The sequence below is a fragment of the Taudactylus pleione genome, unplaced genomic scaffold (assembly GCF_031769625.1).
Source record: "Taudactylus pleione unplaced genomic scaffold, aTauple2 ptg003001l, whole genome shotgun sequence".
NCBI classification, from domain to species: Eukaryota; Metazoa; Chordata; class Amphibia; order Anura; family Myobatrachidae; genus Taudactylus; species Taudactylus pleione.
In genome coordinates this window covers 110,404-129,404 of record NW_028287366.1, presented here as the reverse complement: position 1 = coordinate 129,404, position 19,001 = coordinate 110,404, and the positions used below count along the sequence as shown (strand labels likewise).

The 19,001-nt window shown below is 45.0% G+C and overlaps 1 protein-coding gene across 1 annotated transcript in view; it reads left to right on the top strand.

The window, feature by feature from the left end:
- Positions 1–13,579, top strand: part of LOC148431036 (G2/M phase-specific E3 ubiquitin-protein ligase-like) — a 29,531-nt gene extending 15,952 nt beyond the window's left edge. The window contains exons 5-7 of the mRNA XM_088466386.1: positions 636–752; positions 1,799–1,935; positions 13,521–13,579. Coding sequence (XP_088322512.1) covers positions 636–752; positions 1,799–1,935; positions 13,521–13,579 — 313 coding nt within the window. The remainder of the gene's footprint in view (positions 1–635; positions 753–1,798; positions 1,936–13,520) is intronic.
- The last annotated feature ends 5,422 nt before the right edge of the window (positions 13,580–19,001 follow it).

Below are 19,001 nucleotides of genomic sequence, written 5' to 3'. Positions count from 1 at the left end.
CTATAAGCAAAATGTGTCCTATTATAATTTACAGAGATTTATCAGTTCTTTAGTAAGCAAATTGCCAAATCCAGCCATAAGACTATGGGCACTTGGCTATGGGTCTATGACCCTGATTCAGAGCCGGACACGCTGACAAAGCGCTCGCTCTGAATCAGGGCCGTCCTTCTGAATTTTTAGAGCGGCCTCCCGGCCGCTCGTATAGCTGTGGGTGACCACCCACAGCTATAGCGAGCGGCCAGGAAGATGGTCGCGATGCTCAAGACCATCGCGACCATCGGCCTTGTGACGAGACCCTTGTGGTAGGGTCTCGTTGCCGCAAGCCCTGGAGTGCTTTTAGCTCTATCAGAGCTGAAAGCACTCCCACTGACATCACTTGTGATGTCAGTGGGGCCGGCCCCAGATGGTAGGCGTTCCGATGGGAATACCTCCGTCTGGCCAGTCACGCCCCTGGCACGCCCACCAAACGGGGCGTGCTGTCACTCACCATCAACAGCACGCCCCCTTTGTAGCGAGACCCATAGTGACGGCTTGCCGGACTGGACTGCTGGACTAGATGAAACAGACAGAAGAAAGCGTTGTAATGTAACATTGATTAATTACATCAGCGATATTACCTCACATTAACCTTTCAGAGATGCATCCTGGGAACTGGAGAACAACGCCTTTGGAGAACTACTGCAGGTCCACCAACAGTGCGACGCGGATCCCTGCCGCTGCGACCATGGAAGAACTCACAGCGAGAGCGGCAGGTAAAACTTTTCGCATTTTATTTCTTAAAGGCTGCCAGTGTGCTATGGCCCAGCAGCAGCCCCTGGGAAGGTTCCCCTGCTCATTCCGCATGATTAATGCGGCCTAGACTCTGATAAATAGGACCCTACGTTTATTAGCTAAGGATCTACTGGGTGTATGCGTAATATATGTGACGGTGTATTTACTAAGAGGCTGATATCTTTCACATTTACTGTGTGCTTACTAAGAGGCCGACACCAAGAACCTGGCTACTATAATCGTTTTCTGTTATAATATATGTTATGGGATGGGTACAGGATGCGCCGGGATACTGAACGTATCCCATATCTTATATGTGTTGTGAATCTAATATGTATTCAATAAATTGTAATATTGGAATCTTTATCAGAGAGTTCCCAGTACCTTAGGTTTTCTTGATAGCGCTGCCCACTTTGTTATTGGTTTCACCCCACACTTACCTGCTCCTCCGTCTCTCTCTGCCCTATAATTCTGTTCTTCTCTTTATCATGCTTCACTGTGCTGGTTGGGCGGCTCGGAGGCTTCTCTTCCCGGCTGCTCTTCTATTCGGCACCAGAGACACATTATGATAGCCAATGCCCACAATATAAAAGAATGAGGGGAGCAGGGGGGCGTATAAACCATTGTGACGGGTGGCGTATGAACCATTGTGCCGGGTGGCGTATCAACCATTGTGTGGGTGACGTATCAGCTGTTACAGTGTCGTAGCCACTGGCACTGTAACATAGCATTTCGCATACAGATACACCCGCTGTCACACACAGAATATAGGCATGCCGCATATCATTTTAATCAGCAGAAGTTGCTTGTGCGTCCTACTCCCATCACTGTTTGATTAAGATGCATTTGAAGGTAAAAAATTTGCTGAAATGTATACATTCTTATAAGCTGCCAAATTGTTTAATCCTCTCTAGAATACAATAAAACATTTAGTATCTTAGGGCCTATTTCTTCCTGTAGCGAAATGCTCCATTGCTGAGATTTATAGCTCCAGCTGTAGATTTATCCTCTGTGTCTCCTCTTTCAGTGAATGGTGTATAATTCGGTGTCACTGCTGTGGGTCAGCAGGAACCCACCTCGCCTGCTCAGCCCTGAGATCTGCTGAGAGCACATGGACCTGTGCAGAGTGTGCCTCCATTCTGGAGAAGCCGGAGGATGTTGTTGGTAAGTACTTTCCCCTGTCATTTGTCACCTATTACTAGGTAGTACAGTATCTAACATCATAACTTATATTTCACTTACGTGGTAGAATGAGACATTAGTGAAAACTATCATTAAGTTACCAATCTTGGGTTAATGCCACTGTAGTGTAATCGATGTGTGGCCCTTTTCATGTTACAGTAGCCTTAGCCAACCTGCAACTTGTAGGACACAGAGTACGTCCATCCACATAAACATATCGCTAACAATGTTGGATCTCTTTCTGATTGCAGAGGCATCTGTGGTAATACCATCAACGAGCAGAGCAAATCCTCCGCCTGCTGTAACACCAGGAGAGACCTGCGCCCGGACGAGGGGGCATCTTTCAGTAACACCAGGAGAGACCTGCGCCCGGGTGAGGGGTTACAAAATAATAACATCCAGGAGGACCAGAAAATCACCATTGTAGGGTGCTAAACCCAGAACCTGGGGGCCCAGGTGGAGACAAGATGCCTCATGATCTGCTACCTACCTGTCGTACACATCCTGCAGGAACAGAGAACTGTGTGGATCCGTGCAGTGTCTCTCACTCTCGTCCCCATATTCACATCAGTGGAATTAGAGCAATTAAATATCTTTTGCTTTCCAAACCAAGTAAAGAGAAAATTCTTCTTTTATAAAATATTTTAGCAGGGGATTACAAATCAGTAATATTGATATTAGGCATGCCTAAGGCTTCAATCCAAAGGCTCCATTCATATGGCTTCAGTGCATAACGGTGTGTTTCGTTCTGATCGAAGTGAATGGTTATACCACATAACCAACTGAGTGAGTACAAATTAACACACTTTATTTATAAGTAACAAACATACAAAGTATACAGTATACTTTTGTCTATGTGTTCAGATGACACCAGTCATTCATTATCTTCAACATAAGATGTAGTTCATGTTAATCTGGGGAGCCCTCATTTCACAATGCCCAGGTCTTTCAATTCACATTGCAGACACTCTACTGCAGTCTCAGGTCCATGCACGAGCCAAAGAGCCTTTGTCTAGGTCTTGATTTATATACCATAGTCTGGGTGTTTGGCTTTCCAGATATTAAGCCTATATTAGTTACATACTGGGTATCAAGCACTGATTGGTACAACATAACATGGACCATTCTTATCTCTTGCACATGCTCAGTAAGCACTAAGATATACTCAGGACAAAGAAATACTGTTATGGCGTGTCCTAGAATGTCTGGAGTTACACTATCTCAAAGCCCCTCTTTGTCTAAAGAATATAGGGCCTCATTCAGACCCACTCGCGAGTGGCTGTCCGCTCGCAAGTGGGTCAATGGTGTGCACTGCACATGCGCACGACGGAGGGAGCTCCGTCGTGCACATGCGTGAGACGCGACGAGCGAAGGACTTTCCTTCGCTCGTTGTGTCTGATCAAAGGGGGCGTGCTGTCGATGTTGATTGGAGGCATTCAGATGGAGGCATTCCCAATGGAACACCTACCGTCAGAAGCCGGCCCCACTGACATCACTAGTGATGTCAGTGGGAGTGATTTTGGCTCTGATAGAGCCAAAATCACTCCTGGCCTTGCAGTTGAGAAACTCAACCGCAGGCTTCTGGTCGCACTGGCGATGGTCGCGATGGTCAAAACCATCGTGACCATCATCCTGCACGCTCGTATAGGCTGTGGGTGGTGACCCACAGCTATACGAGCGTCCAGGAGGACGCTCCATATTTATGGAGGTGGGCCCTGATTCAGAGCGAGCGCTCTGGTCAGAGCGTCCAGCTCTGAATCAGGGCCATGGACATCACTTTCAGTAACCCATAATGCTTAGCATCTCTATACATCTTACAATGGTTATTCTATTGCAATGTGGCTAACTTTCTACAACTAACACCATATAAGGTCTTAAAGGCTTATTATACATTTCTGTTAATGACAGGTACAAGTATAGGCCCCCCAATATATGTCTTGTCTGACCCCAAAGGTGAATCTGACCAGTCTAGGCATAGACTAGAACTACATGAATACAAACTCTTTTCAAACCTCAATGCGGCCTAGCACAGTTGTGTATTACAACTTATATACCTATGTAGAAATTATTTAACCCACTGGTTACACTTCAGTCCTGCTATTTATCCTGTGCTTTTGTGCCTATCAATTACATATTCAAATGAGTTCTAATTAAAGACTGTTGCTTTTAATCAGATATTATAAATATAAGTGGTTGGCACGGTTCCTGGCATCCTCCCATCAGTTATGGGTTGGTTGATGGATCCCTGCAGTGTTCTGGAAATCAATTCATCAGTGAATGTTATTAAAGGGGGATGGTGTTAATCTGTGCTGCTGCCACCTTTATGTGGACTTTCTCCAAGTTATCTGAGAGCACAATCACTGGTGACAGATGGACCTTAATATCTCTAGCCTGCGATCTTCATATAGCAAGGTGGACAGTATATTTTAGCATAGTCCTCTATGATCCGCCATCTCAGGAAGCATCTGTGAGCCTATAGATTACACTCGGCCCAAAATAAGAAACAACATGTTATATAACGCGACCTCTTGGCATTCTGACATCTTCGATAAGTTAGACACATATATATTCCTATAATCGTGCATTTTCTATATGCAAGCTTATATTAATTTTACACTTGTTACTTCTTATTTCTAGTTCAGATATATTTATAATATATATAATTATTGCTGATCAATATGTTATCACTTATAAACATTCCAAGGTTAATAGCTCAATTAACTTCACACTAATATCTTTATTCTTAATATAAGGGAAGATTATAGTCCTTCTGTAACACTCTGCTATTTTCATTGGAGTTTGACAGGGAGAGACATGCGGTGAGGTATTGATAGGTTATCCTCCCCTCTGACAATCAGAAACTGCCTAAAGCATAGGGGGGGCTGTTCCGCAGACAATAATACTGCACAGAAAAAAAACAGGGTCACCCCCTTCTCAGTGAGAGATGTGATAGCTCTGATGGACAACTCTGATGATCAGGCGACCTATCCAGAGGGTTCTGACAGCACACTGCCACTGCCATAATGCTCCTGTGCCATCTATAGCCAGCATCTACTTCACCTACCACTTGCTAATGAGAGTTGAGCTGCTATTTTCATTGGAGTATGACAGGGAGTGGTGAGGCAGCAACAAGGTCAGCCTCCCCTCTGACTATCAGAAACTGCCTGGAGCACAGGGCAGGCCGTACCACAGGCAAAAATACTGCACTGAAAAAGGTGGGTGGCAGCTCAGTTCTGCAGTAAACCGTTGGTGAGTCAGCAGAATTTGTAGAATCAAATGGAGACAGAACAAGGGCCTGATAGTATAACGGAAAAGCTAATTTCACATCAGAATGAGCATAATTCCAAATGATATTATATTGGTAATAACATGTATTTTTCCCTCTTCTACAGTTGTATGTAACAATCCTTTGTATAGCGTTATTCTAGAGTCTGTGTACTCTAATCAGCATGAGGTCTGGTGTGTGGAAAGGTGACAAAACCCCTCTTGACTAGTCCCCTGTGAAGCTGGGCAAGTGAGGATGTAAGAAGGTCTGTCTTCCTAAAACAATCATTACGAGCCCTGTGTTCTGTTTGGGGACAGTGATCAAAAGAATGGATGGACCAGGGAGACATTCGGTCTCCAGAGGTGTGTATCTCCTCACCTAGTCACTGGGTATGTTTATTGACCCAGGCCTGTTCCCCAAACTTGAAATATAGCTGAGTGTGTAATTAAAGAACCCCTGCTCAGGTGGCCAGGAAAACTTGAGCTTCAGCCAGCTAAACAATCCACTCTGAGCTGAAAAGGGTAAAATCATCCCCATGGAGGGGGTGAGGGGAGTGCCTGGAAAAAGCAGGCCTAAATATGTGAGTCAACCCTGACCCATTGGTTCATCCTACATGAGGCTATCGAAGGATACAGATGATCCCGAGTTCATCACTGGGAAGGCCTCGTCCCAGAACCATTTAATCCGCCTTCACTCAAATGGTTTGTTTCCCCATTTATTATTTTATTTTCTGGAAAGTGTGAGTAACTGTGTGATTTTTTTATTATATTCTTTGTAAACTTTTGTACATAAGCTTTGAAGACATTCTTCAATTAAACATTAATTCTAGTTCTGGATCTTTGTTTTTATGACCCAAGTCCTCATATGACTCGTTACCTATTTTTCTAAGTATTGATAAATGTGTGTGCAGGTAAGAGCATAAGCTTACTTTATGCTTTAACATTATATTCTTCTGCTGGTGGCAGTTACTAGGTTTAGTTAACCACACATGCTGAGGGTTACCTGTAAAAGTCACGGGCGGCGATTCTCAGATTGGTGTATCTGGAGGGTCGGCCCGCAGGACCGTGACAGATAATGTAATATTGTGGTTGAAAATCCTTTGATAATATGCTTACCAAATGTACACTTGTTCAAAAGCGTAACTGCAGGAGTTTAAATTTGCATGTTCGGTACTCCTCCCAGAAGAGAATACTTCACTTATGAGAAGCCTCATGTATCAATAAAAGATATCTCCACAGCATATATGTACATTTCAAAAGTGAGAACAATACATACAGCATACAAGCTATATCATACAGAATAAAATAGCTTATCTGTGAATGAAGATGTGAGGGCATGGATGCCATCCAATAGGTGATGTCTTTTTGAGAAGCAAAAGTTCAGAAGATGAGGCAAACAAGGGGGTAGATCCTAAAAACAAAGATATATTCAGCTTGTCATCCCACTATTTATCACAATCTGAAGTATCAATACTCAGTAAAGGATTGATGTTTGCCCTCACACAGAAACACAATACATTTAAAATGTTTATCGATTTGAACACATATGCCGGGAAACTAACACTTACAAGGCATTTTGCAAAGAAGTAAACAGCCATAATAACTAATTATAACAACGTCTCTAAATTAGGATACTCAGACACTGGCCTCGTCACTCCGAGAAAACGGGGCTGATGCCCTAACGTGCGAACCATGGCAATCGTGCAGCAGCTTAGGGGGCACTTGATCTGCACATGCATAGTTTGTAACATGGACGTGTGAAGATCTCGCTTCATAGGAGTTGTACATAAATCCAATGAATTGGGTCCATAGTATCCTATACAAGTTTGACAGAAATATAAAATTTTTCTAGCAGTTTCTTTTTTTACATAAAAAAAGACATTTATAGGATGTTTGTCTCCAGCTGTTCAGTTCTACATCACATTGTTCAGTATGGTAATAAATGTAATTCATTAAAGTAAGATGATCTTGCTCTACTCAGTTCTTCCCAAAAAAAAATATACATCCTTGCTCTACTTATTTCTTAAAAAAGAGCACTGTAATATGTTCTGTCCTGGCCTTGCTATCGATCTCCCAGATAACAAGGTCAGTAATAGATGTATTAGCATGCTTCCTGCTGGACATTTGCACAGTGGTCTGTGTTTACCTACTAAAGCATGGCAGTAATATAAAAATGTATAGAATACATGTGTATTTGTTTTTAAATATAAGGTGCGGCTTTGTGGAATTGCATTATCCAGAAAAAGGAGATTTATGTTCTTACCTGTTAAATCCTTTTCTTTGACTCCATAGGGGGTACAGGGATCACTCTAGCTATAGCCTGGAGAGAGGAGAGCCTGGGCACCAAATAGTTAACATTTATTTCCCAGCAGCCCTGGCTCCCTTTCCTTTGTACCCCGACCCCAACCACCGGCAGCCAGTTAAGTTAGCAAGCCATGGCAAGGAGCGAGGAGAAGGAAGACAGGCAGACACTCTGAATCACACACATAGGCAAGGTGAACAGAACCGATACTCAGGCAAGAAGATCCACGTATCACTCCTGCTGTGGCCACACTGGAGCCATAAGGATCACTGTGCCTCCCTCCAGCGTTAACCTGCGAAAGACCTGCGGGATCTTTGAGATTGGAGGAAAGATGTATATTAGCAGAAACATCCATGGTACCTATAGAGTGTCCACCAGGAGAGCTGCGGGCTTTCTGGTGTGGGAACTGCATCACTGCAACTGATGATTGTGTTGAGATGCCATCATATCTATGTCTGGTAGGTCCCAATGGTGGACTAGTAGAGTCTTGATGTAGAGCCTACTCGCAAGTGATAATCCTGGAGGTTTAGGGAGTCCGCATCCCCATTCTGGACTCCAGGGAGGAAGGCTGCTGATAGTGCAGATGGATACCACTCTGCTCAGTGGAGAATGCAGTTGACTCCATCATGGCTTTGCAACTGTGAGTGCCACCCTGGTAGTTTATATAGGTGACATCAGTTGACCGGATAACCCAGGAGGAGTGACTGTGCCTGGCAAAATGCGCTGTGTACTGCGTGGAGCTCCAGGACATTGATGGACAGTCTGCTTTCCTGAGTCGTCCATAGACCCTGGAAGGTCTGAAAACACATCATCATCCACCACCCCCCCCGAAGACCTGCGTCGGAGTTGAGTAGGACCCAGTCTGGGATCTGAAGAAGATGGTCCCTGTCCATGTGTGGGGCTGGTGGAGCCACCATAACTGTCCCAAGGGAGAATGAGCGTCTGCACCCTGAGGTGCAAAAGGGACTTGTTCCACCATGCTAGAATTTCCAACTGAGGAGGACAGGAGAGGAACTAGACTTACACCACTATGTTGAAGATGGAGACCATAGAACCCAAGATCTGCATGCAGCTGTGGAGCCAAACCTGATGGTTGCTCAGGAATTCACAAATCCTGGACTGCAGAGCTAAAATGTTATCTGCAGGATGGAAGACCTGTCGAACCCTGGAATTGAGTAAAGAGCCTAAGTGTAGCATCTACTGAGAAGGTGTCAGAATGGATTTCCTCTAATTGACTATCCACCCGAGTGACTGCAGTTCTTCCACTATTTACAAAGTCTCACTGTCCCAAAAATGACAGAGAAATTACACTCCTCAATTTTGAGTGGCAGCTCCAAAAGTCTCCAGAAAAGGACTATTGGTCCATAGGTCCAAATAGGTCCAAATAGAAAGACTGTTCAGCAATTGTGACACATCAGCGCTATCTAGTGTATAGAGTCCAAAAGACCTCCTGTGTTTTCTTCCAATTTTAAGTTTCTTTCATTTAAGGCTCCAGAATTGTTTTTTCCACATCCATAAAGGAAACAAAGAATTAAAGTGCATTAGTTATGTACCAAAAAAATCTCTCTTTTTACATACATTAACTGCCACCTCTGTAGGGGTAAATTTAATATTCTTTTGTATTAGAATTTTTTCTGCCCCTCATACACAATATAGATTATACCAATGCAAAAAAACACAGCAAAGTAAACAAAGTGCCAGTGTTATGTCACACACCCTACAAATATCTGAAAAACCACTATGCATGGTACGGTCAGATCCAGGGGAGTGGGAGCGATCAGTACGATTCCTTCCCCACACACCTTGCAGGCAGAGAGAGCCTCCAAAGCCCAGCACACAGCAGCTGGGCTGGGGAGAGAGGCTACTGCCAAAAACAGTTAAGCAGTGTTATGGGGGGAACCAGACCTCCAATAAGCCCAGGCCTGGGTAATTAATAACCCCCTCTCTCTGCACCCCTGGAAACATTCTCTTCTGACTAAACAGCTGCTGTAATGTCTATACACAGATTGCAGGTCTACATAGTGTAGCAGAATATTTTAGTCGGAAAGGGAAAACAGGAAAATGTGTCTCCCTTTCTACGTCTGAGCTATTTCTGCACATTTGCTCCAATTTATTTGGTTTAAAGTAGGGGTGTGCACCGGCACACAGCACTACACAGCACTACAGCCAGCCAGCCAGCCAGCCCCTATGGACAGGACAACAGCCAGCCCCTATATAGACAACAGTAGCCAGCAAGCCCCTATGTATATGGACAACAGTAGCCAGCCAGCCAGCATCAGTAACAGCTCCCAGCTTCCTCCTCTTCACAGTAGCCAGCCAGCCCAGTATTGTAATGTATATATAAGTACTACTAAGTTTATTTTTTATTATCACAACAGTACAGTAGCCAACAGCTCCCAGCTCCCTCCCTCTGCCAGCCCCTATGGACAGGACAACAGCCAGCCCCTATATGGACAAAAGTAGCCACCCAGCCCCTATGTATGGACAACAGTAGCCAGCCAGTGTCAGCAACAGCTCCCAGCTCCCCCCCTCCACACTAGCCAACAGTTCCCAACTGCCTCCCTCTGCACGCACGCTCCACAGCCAGAATGAAACATGGCAACGATCGTGGGACCTTTATAGAATCAAAACCTGCGAGAATTCGACAGCGGGATAATGACGTTTTGCCTTGATTTCAGTTCCGAGCCAGGCAGGAAAACCAGAGCCTGACTCGGTTCCCAGCTCAGATCAGGGGGGGGCTAGAGGTGGTTCGGATTTCAGAAATCCGAACCCAGTCATCCCTTGTATACACTAGTAGCAACCCACCCAGGTTTCGTACCAGAGCAATTTTGAATTTACATTTTTTAACCGAGGTCTTATAAGATTGCCTTGTAAGATGACATTAGTAATTTTTCCTTTATGACGTCAACACAAAAAGATTTCGTTTTGATGTGATACGCAAAAGAGCCACGTAAAGTTGTCCCTTAGAAAAACAGTCTCCACTAAGGTCAGCTCCAGCCACGTTACGTGTCTGTCCCTGAGCTTTATTTATTGTCATACCAAAGCAGACTCTTACCGGGAATTGGACTCGTTTGACATTAAAGAATCGTTTTTTACATAAATTAAACAGGAACGGTAAAAAAAAAAAAGGGAGAACTTAATTTTTGTATCAGTAAATATAAATTTTTCTGGAGAAACCGGATAATATGTATCAGTCTCCACATGGTATAAAATAAAGTCCATTGTTGTGCTATACTGTATCTTTAATGGTTTAGGCAGTGTAAGCCAAGAAAACGCACGGACGTAAGTATTTTCATTGACTTTCTTCACTAAAATCGTCACTGCCCGGCTCCCTTCTGTCACACATTAATATTTCCTACACCTAAACCTTCCTCTGCAAATGCTCCATAGAATGGTGCAAATTGCATCAAATTCCATTAAGTGGTTCTCGAGATTAGCCTGAACTAACAGAAAGACTTTATTTTATATATATATATATGATAATAAATCAGACTTATGATGCTTGTTCAATAAATTAGAGTATATCGTAGATATTAAGTGACTAGAACTAGCAGACTGCAATAAGGTTTTAATGGGAAACTCCTGTAACGACAGAGGAACTTTAGAGAACTGAGCATTAACAGCATGTCTAAGCTGAAGATACCTATAGAAGAAGTGGTTGGGGACGTCAAACTCTAGCCGCAGTTGATGGAAGGTCTTTAGAGTGTCTGCCTGAATTATCTGACCAATAGACACTACACCCCACTGACCCCAGGCTTCTCTGACCTGAAGAGCTTAGAGCTCCCTAAAGCAATTAGCATGAGCAAAAGGTGGATCTGGATCAATGCCCTCCGCTTGTAATAGAAGTGAGACAAGTCTCCAAATCGTGAGGGCCTGCCTAATTACGGGCATCCTAAATATAGGTATATTATCACTCAATATTAGTCGTAATGGTGACAAGCCTGTCTTAGAATAAGCCATGACCTGGGCATGCAAGGAATTATCAGTTTGATCATTAATCCATTCCCATATATGTGTTAATTGTGCAGCAAAATAATAAAATTAAAACAGGGGTAATGCCAAGCCTCCAACATCACGAGGTCTAGTTAAAGTATACAATTTGATCCTGACCCTTTTGCTGGCCCAGATCAGTGAAGATAAGAGGCCATCAATCTGTTTAACAAATTTCTGTGGGATATAGACCGGAGAATGATAGAAAGTATACAGGAGTTTAGGTTGGAGAACCATTTTAACAAGATTTACTCTTCCCGTTACCGTTAGTGGCAGTTTACTCCAAATTGGGACACGGGACTTAAGATATTCAATTTGTGGCAACATATTCAGTGGCAGATAATGTTGAGGGATATTGGAGATCCATATTCCTAAATATTTAAATGAGTTCACCCATTTTAGAGGAAGATTAATAATAGGAATAGTGGGACAAGTCCCCCTGAAGGGTAAAATACATGATCTATCCCAGTTAATCAATAAACCGGAGTATTTCCCAAATAAATCAATAACCTCAAGAGCCTTAGGCATAGAAGTAACATATTGCATGATAAATAATAGTATGTTATCCACATACAGCACAATCTTATCTACCCTTGATCCTAGCTGAAACCAATGAATGTTAGAATGAGCTCTAATCATGCAAGCTACGGGCTCGATGGCCATAGCAAAGAGAATGGGTGACAGGGGACATCTCTGCCTCGTTTCCCTATGGTGTGAAAATTATGTGGAAATAAATCCATTCACTGACACTCTCGCCACAGGGTCCGTATATAACAGCTTTACCCACTTAATATATCCCGGGCCACTACCAAATCGTTCCATGGTCTCCCAAAGAAATATCCACTCGATTGAATTGAACGCCTTAGTGGCATCTAATGACACAATAATAAAGATTTGTGGATCCCCACGTTGTATCTGTAAGTGTGTGAATAACCGCCGTAGATTTACTGCCATGGATTTACCGGGCATAAAGCCTGTCTAATCAGGATGAATCAGTTGGGTTATGACCCGGTTAATCCTGGAGGCCAATATTTTAGCCAGGACTTTTATATCTGTAGGGGGAAGTGATATAGGTCTATATGAGTCAGTCATAGTGGTATCTTTGCCTGATTTAGGTAAGACAATTATCAGTGCCTCAGACATAGAATTTGGCAGCGTATTGTTTATGTAAATTTGATTAAAGAGCTCTAGTAATTGAGGAGCAAATATGTTTTTTGTAAACCTCAAGGGGGATCCCATCTAAGCCAGGGGCTTTACCATTTGGAAATGAGTTTAGGGCCACCTCTATTTCCTCCATTGACAGTGGAGAGTCAAGTGAGTCCCTTGCCTCCGAGGAGAGTGTCGGGAGTGATACAGTAGACAAAAATTCACACACCTCCGGTTGGGTATAAACCAACCTAGATTAGTATAGGTCATGGTAATATTTAACGAATTGGCCCACAATATCTGGGTTATGCACATATACAACGCTGCCTGACCCAACTAATTTTACCACTGTATTGGATGACTTTTGCTCGATGCGAGCCAAGTTAGCAAGATAAGAACCAGGTCTATCACCTGATGCATATTGCAATATGAGTTAAACAGAATCTTGTATTATGCCTTGTCCATCAGAAATCATTCCATAATTTTTGGGCACCCCACCATGCTTTTTTATTTAAATCTGACTCGTTAGCGAAATATAGGCTAACTCAAAAGACTTACAAGAAGCCTCCAGATCCATTTCAGCTTTTCTATATGAAGATTTCAACCCAGCCACCCTACGAATTAAAGAACCTCTTAAAAATGACTTAAAGGCATCTCATATAAGTGCAACAGAAGCAGTACCACTGTTCAATTCAAAAAATTCTTTCCACTCCACTTCCAACTCTGCTCCTGAACCCATGTGTGATAACCAGAACTGGTTGAATTTCCAAAAGTATTGACCCCTCTCCCTCTAAATCTACACTAATTGACATTGGGGAGTGGTCAGAGATTCCCCTAGTCTCATATGTTATCTTGTGTATTCTAGGTATTAAATCCGGTATAGCTAAGGCCATATCTATCCTGGAAAAAGAGGAATGTGTGTAAGAGAAAAAGGAATATTGTCTCACAGAGGGATACCTCAACCTCCAGGCATCAACCAGGCCCATTACCCTAATCATACTCGAAAATCCAGTTTCCCTACCCTGTGTTACTGATGCAGTCATTCTATGTCTATCTAGTATAGGGTCTAATATGTTATTAAAATCCCCCATGCATAGAGTGGGTATACCCGGAAAAAGGGCCAAAAATTCAGCGACCTTCTTAAGAACATTGTGGGAGTACGGTGGTGGAATATAGACTGCCAATAGTAATAAGGACATAGAATTAATTTTACATTTTAAGAATACATATCTACCCCAAGCATCACACGGCACCCTTTCCAATGAGAACTGGACAGATTTACGCACTAAAATAGATACACCCCTTGATGCTGAGATATGTGAAGAGTGATATGTCCATCCTATCCATGGCTTCCTCAGCGACAATAATTTCCCACCAGTCAAGTGAGCCTCCATTAGACAAATTATATCTGAAGTAGGGATGTGCAGGCTCGGATAGGTTCGAGTTTGCACGTTGAGTTCGAATTTTTCCCTCCAAAAAAACGGAACTCAGAAAGAGGCAAAACGTCATCTTACATGGACGAACATCATCATTCCTGGACTTTTTTCTTTAGATATGTAACATTAGCAACAACACGCCCCTATTTGTATATACTGATGCATCTACACAAGAACAATACCGATCTAGCAGAGAACGAAACGCCATAACGGAAATACATTATACAGTATTCTTGCAACTACATATGATTGATATATCTCAAGCAAAAAGAAGAAAAAAAAAAAAACAGGATATCAATCATTAACCAGTGGTTCCCTTGCTGGTCTGCGGCAGTCCAGCCACAGTGCCGCTTCCATCGGAGTCGTGAAGAATTCGGTCTCCCCATCAGCAATAACACGAAGCTTGGATGGGTGTAACATGGCGTATGAAATATTTAGATCACGCAGACGTCTTTTAATCGGGAGAAATTGAGCCCTATCTTTTTGTTTTTCCATTGCGAAATACGGAAATACGGAGACAATAGTCCCGTTCCATTGTAATGGACCGTTCGTACAGGCCAGTCTGAGGATAGAGGGCCTGATTCACAACCGGGTCGATGCCGGCTCCGTCGTGCACATGATCGAAACCCCAGATAGCGATGGGCGCTCCATCGCTCTGGGTTTCGTACCAAAGGGGGCATGCTGTCGATGATGAGTGACAGCACGCCCCATTTGGTGGGCGAGCCGGGGGCATGGCTGCCCAGATGGAGGTGTTCCCATGGGAACGCTTACCATCTGGGGCCAGCCCCACTGACATCACAAGGGTCTCGTCGCAAGCTCGATGGTCGCGATGGTCTTGACCAACACGACCATCTTCCTGGCCACACTAAAAAACAAGAAGGCCGGCCCTGATTCAGAGCGAGCGCTCTGTCAGAGCGTCCGGCTCTGGATCAGGCCCAGAGTCCCGATCACAGAAATGTAAGAACTTCACTATGAGAGTACGTGGTGGTGCCCCAGGTGGTAGGGGTCTAGAAGGCACCCGATGAGCTCTCTCAATTGTAAAATAAGATGAGAAAGAGGTAGAATCGAACGTGTTGCACAACCATTTTTCCAGGAATTTTTCAGGATTGGTTCCCTCCTCCTTCTCTGGGAACCCCACGAATTGAACATTATTGCGCCTTAGGCGTCCCTCCATGTCAGACATTTTCCTCGTATGGAGATAATCTGGGAATCCATACAGTTAACACGGACACTTAAAGGAGTAATCTTATCCTCCAAAGTGGAAGTCCGCATCTTCACCTCACCAACTATCTCACGCACACACTGTAGGTCATGGTGTATAATTGAAAGATCGGACTGTACTTTCCCAATCTTCTCTGACAACCTAGCCTCACAAGTTGTCACTGCCTCAAGGACACATTGAAGCGCAGTGTCAGAGGACTGAGCCAAGGTTAGTGACTCCACAGGGGATGTAGGAGGGGAATCGCCCCCTGTGCCGCAGAAGTGGACTGGGCCAGAGGTATTCTGCAGAACTTCTCCAGTTTAGCTGTTGCAGCTGAATTCTTCCCCATCATGAGGGTGAAATGGGAGGTTCTGTCTGGTTATCGCTGACTATAGCAGAATATATAATTATATAGGAATAAATATAAGTGAAAGTGACACCTCTTTCTTCATGGTAGTATTGCACAAATGACACATAGAGAGGCACTTTAATAGTAAAAGCTGCTGCAGGTGATTACATGCAGAGGAGGCTGTAGCTGCAAATATAGCACCATGAGAGTCACAGCCCTGTAGTGCAGAATGGAGAATGGAGCCCACTCACATGCCCAGGGTGTACACTCTCGCCGTCAGCCACTCTGGAAGGCCACAGGGTATGCCTCAGCTCCGCTTCAGCCACCAGGGAGTATCACCTCCTGTCTCTCAGGAGCCGCTGCAGGACTCTGCCCAGTTAGGAAGATGGCACCAATGGCACACGTGATCTGGTCGCGTCTCTCTCAAACAGCCTGCTGCTGGGTGTCAGCCCTCGTTTTCACACCAACGCTGTACAGTGCAGTCACCGCACATTCCGCCAGACATACACCGGTTTTGGGTCCCGGGGGAGAGGTCAGGATGGGCAAGCAGGATAGTAGGGTCCGGAGAGCGCACCAATACGTGAGCTACAGCATGCTCTCCGTGGCCACGCCCCCTTATTGTTTGCTTTTTTATTTGAGCATGGGACTGCGGGTCTCGATTTCCCTTCCCTACCAAGCAGCGGCAGCCTGTGTCTCGTGCGGAGCTGACTGCAGCGCACAGCTGAGTGTCGTCTGTTTTTTATTTTACCCCTTTGCCTGTGTTTGCTGAGGTTTCAGTTTTACAGGTTGTAAAGAAATCCACTGTCGTGTTCCAACTCACAAACCCAGGTAGTGCAGTGGAGAACCCCCCCATCACCTGTCAAGACCGCCCCAGGGGACCCTGTGGATGGATGCGTCTGGCTTGCAGCGGGGCTATGGCATACATGCCTACCCTCCCGGTTTTCGCGGGAGGCTCCCGATTTTTCGGGTAACCCCCCGCACCCCCGGAAGGGTAGGCATTTTCCCCGCATTCTGCCCACTTCCTAGTGAAGTGGGCAGAATTAGGAGAATACCCGTGGCAATTGCGGGTCTCCGTGAAGGGGGCGGGGCTTAAGCTGTGATTCTGCATGAATCACAGCATTTGGCCCCGCCCCCTATGTAAATTGTGCCCAATCGCAGCAATTTTACCACGAGGGGGTGGGGCTTAATGACGCGAATCGTCAAGCCCTGCCCCCGTCGGCCCCCTGCTGCTTCTCTTACCCGGGCTTCTCCCGGGAAGAGAATATTAAAGGTAGGCAACCCTGGGCTATGGGCCTGAGGAAACCAAGAATCCAGGTAAGAACTGGCTGTCTGCGAACCCCAATTCCCATGCCTGTCCTTTCCCAAAGTCCAGTTCCATTGTCCAGCAACGTTTCTTTGCCGCAGCTGAGCGCATTGTTAGTCAAGGCCCCATCAGAGGGAAAGGAAAGAGGGACAGTAGTGCTTACCTTTCATCTATTTCTTGTTTGCTTTTTTTTTTCTGAATCCAATAATTTTTTATTGAGTTTTTAAAATATGCAATAAATTTACATTATACAATAATATAAACATTACAATAATAAAAACAAAAAATAGTACATAAAGCAAAAAATAAATAAAAAAATCTTGTGCGTGGTTTCACTTTTTATTATCCAAATAGCATGTGTACGGTATATCATTCATCACATGCATGTCAAACAACAAATAAGGTATTTGGGTACATATATACATGGTAAAGACAGTTTGCACAGCATTATACAAATATTATTATTATTGTTATTTAAATATAGAAGCTTGGGACAAGATAGTAAACAGGCTGGGTGCCATCAACCTTGAACGACTATATGGAGAATCGAGCCATCTTTCCCAAGTATCATAATACTTCCACACCGAGCCTCTAGCGGTATGAACATACTTTTCATGTGCAGCAACCACACTATCCAAAGATAACCAGGTTTCCATATTTGGCACAGTGATTGCCATCCAATCCCTTGCTATGCAGACTTTGGCCAGCGTACAGGGCTGGCCCTAGCCAAAATTTTTTGGTAAGCAAGTATATTTTTTGATGCCCCCTTATGCAGTGCCCCTTTTACAGTGCCCCCAGTAGTAAACCCCTTATATAGTGCCCCCAGTAGTAGCCCCCCATGCAGTACCCCCAATAGTGGTACCCCATATGCAGTGCCCCTTATATAGTGCCCCCAGTTGTAATCCCCCCATGCAGTGCCCCCAAAAGTGGTACCCCTTATGCAGTGCCCTTTAAACAGTGGCCCCAGTTGTATTTCCCCCCTATGCAGTACCCCAAGTATTACCCTTTAAATAGTGCCCCTAGTAGTAGTCCCCCATCTTGTAGTGCCCCTAGTAGTAATCCTTCCTTGTAGTAGTCACCCCATTGTTGTGCCCCCAGTGGAAGTTCCCCCCTTGTGCAGTGGCCACAGTAGTAGCCCCCCCTTGTAGTGCCCCCAGTAGTAATCCCCCCTTGTAGTAGTCCCCCCTTGTAGTGCCTCTAGTAGTAGTCCCCCCTTGTAGTGCCCCCAGTAGTAGCCCCCCTTTTAGTGCCCCCAGTAGTAGTCCCCCTTACAGTGCCCCAGGAGTAGCCCCCCTTGTAGTGCCCCTAGTAGTAGCCCCCCCTTGTAGTTCCCCCAGTAGTAGACCCCCTTTGAAGTGCCCCCAGTAGTAGCCCCCCTTGTAGTGCTCCCAGTAGTAGCCCCCCTTGTAGTGCCCCCAGTAGTAGTCCCCCCTTGTAGCCCCCTTGTAGTGCCCCCAGTAGTAGTCCCGCCTTTTAGTGCCCCCAGTAGTAGCCCCCCTTTTAGTGCCCCCAGCTCCTCCATCCATCCTCCCGGGCTGGGCCGCTTTGCATCATGGGAGAGACGTCATGACGTCTCTTCCATTACCCACTGCAGAAGATAGCTCTGGCAGTGGGTGCACAGGATGCTAATCACAACAAACACACAGCTGCCGGTGCCGGCGGCTGTGTGTTTGACACTGTGTAGAGCTCCGTCCGGTCAGCGCTCCGTCCGATCAGCGCTACACACGAAGTGCAGCTGTGTCACAAAGACACAGTTGGCCTGCATGGTACGCAGCTGAGGCTCCCTCCACTATGTGGCACCCTACTCAGCTGCGTACCATGCGTAATGGTAGAACTGGCCCTGCCTCTCACATCAATGCCAATGTGTGTCCTGTGCACAGACTGATATGTAGCCTATCCTATTCACCCACCACTCACACCAATGTCACTGTGTGCCCTGTGCACAGACTGCTATGTAGCCTCTCCTATTCACCCACCACTCACACCTATGTCTCTGTGTGTCCTGTGCACAGACTGATATGTAGCCCATCCGAAAAACCCACCACTCACACCTATGT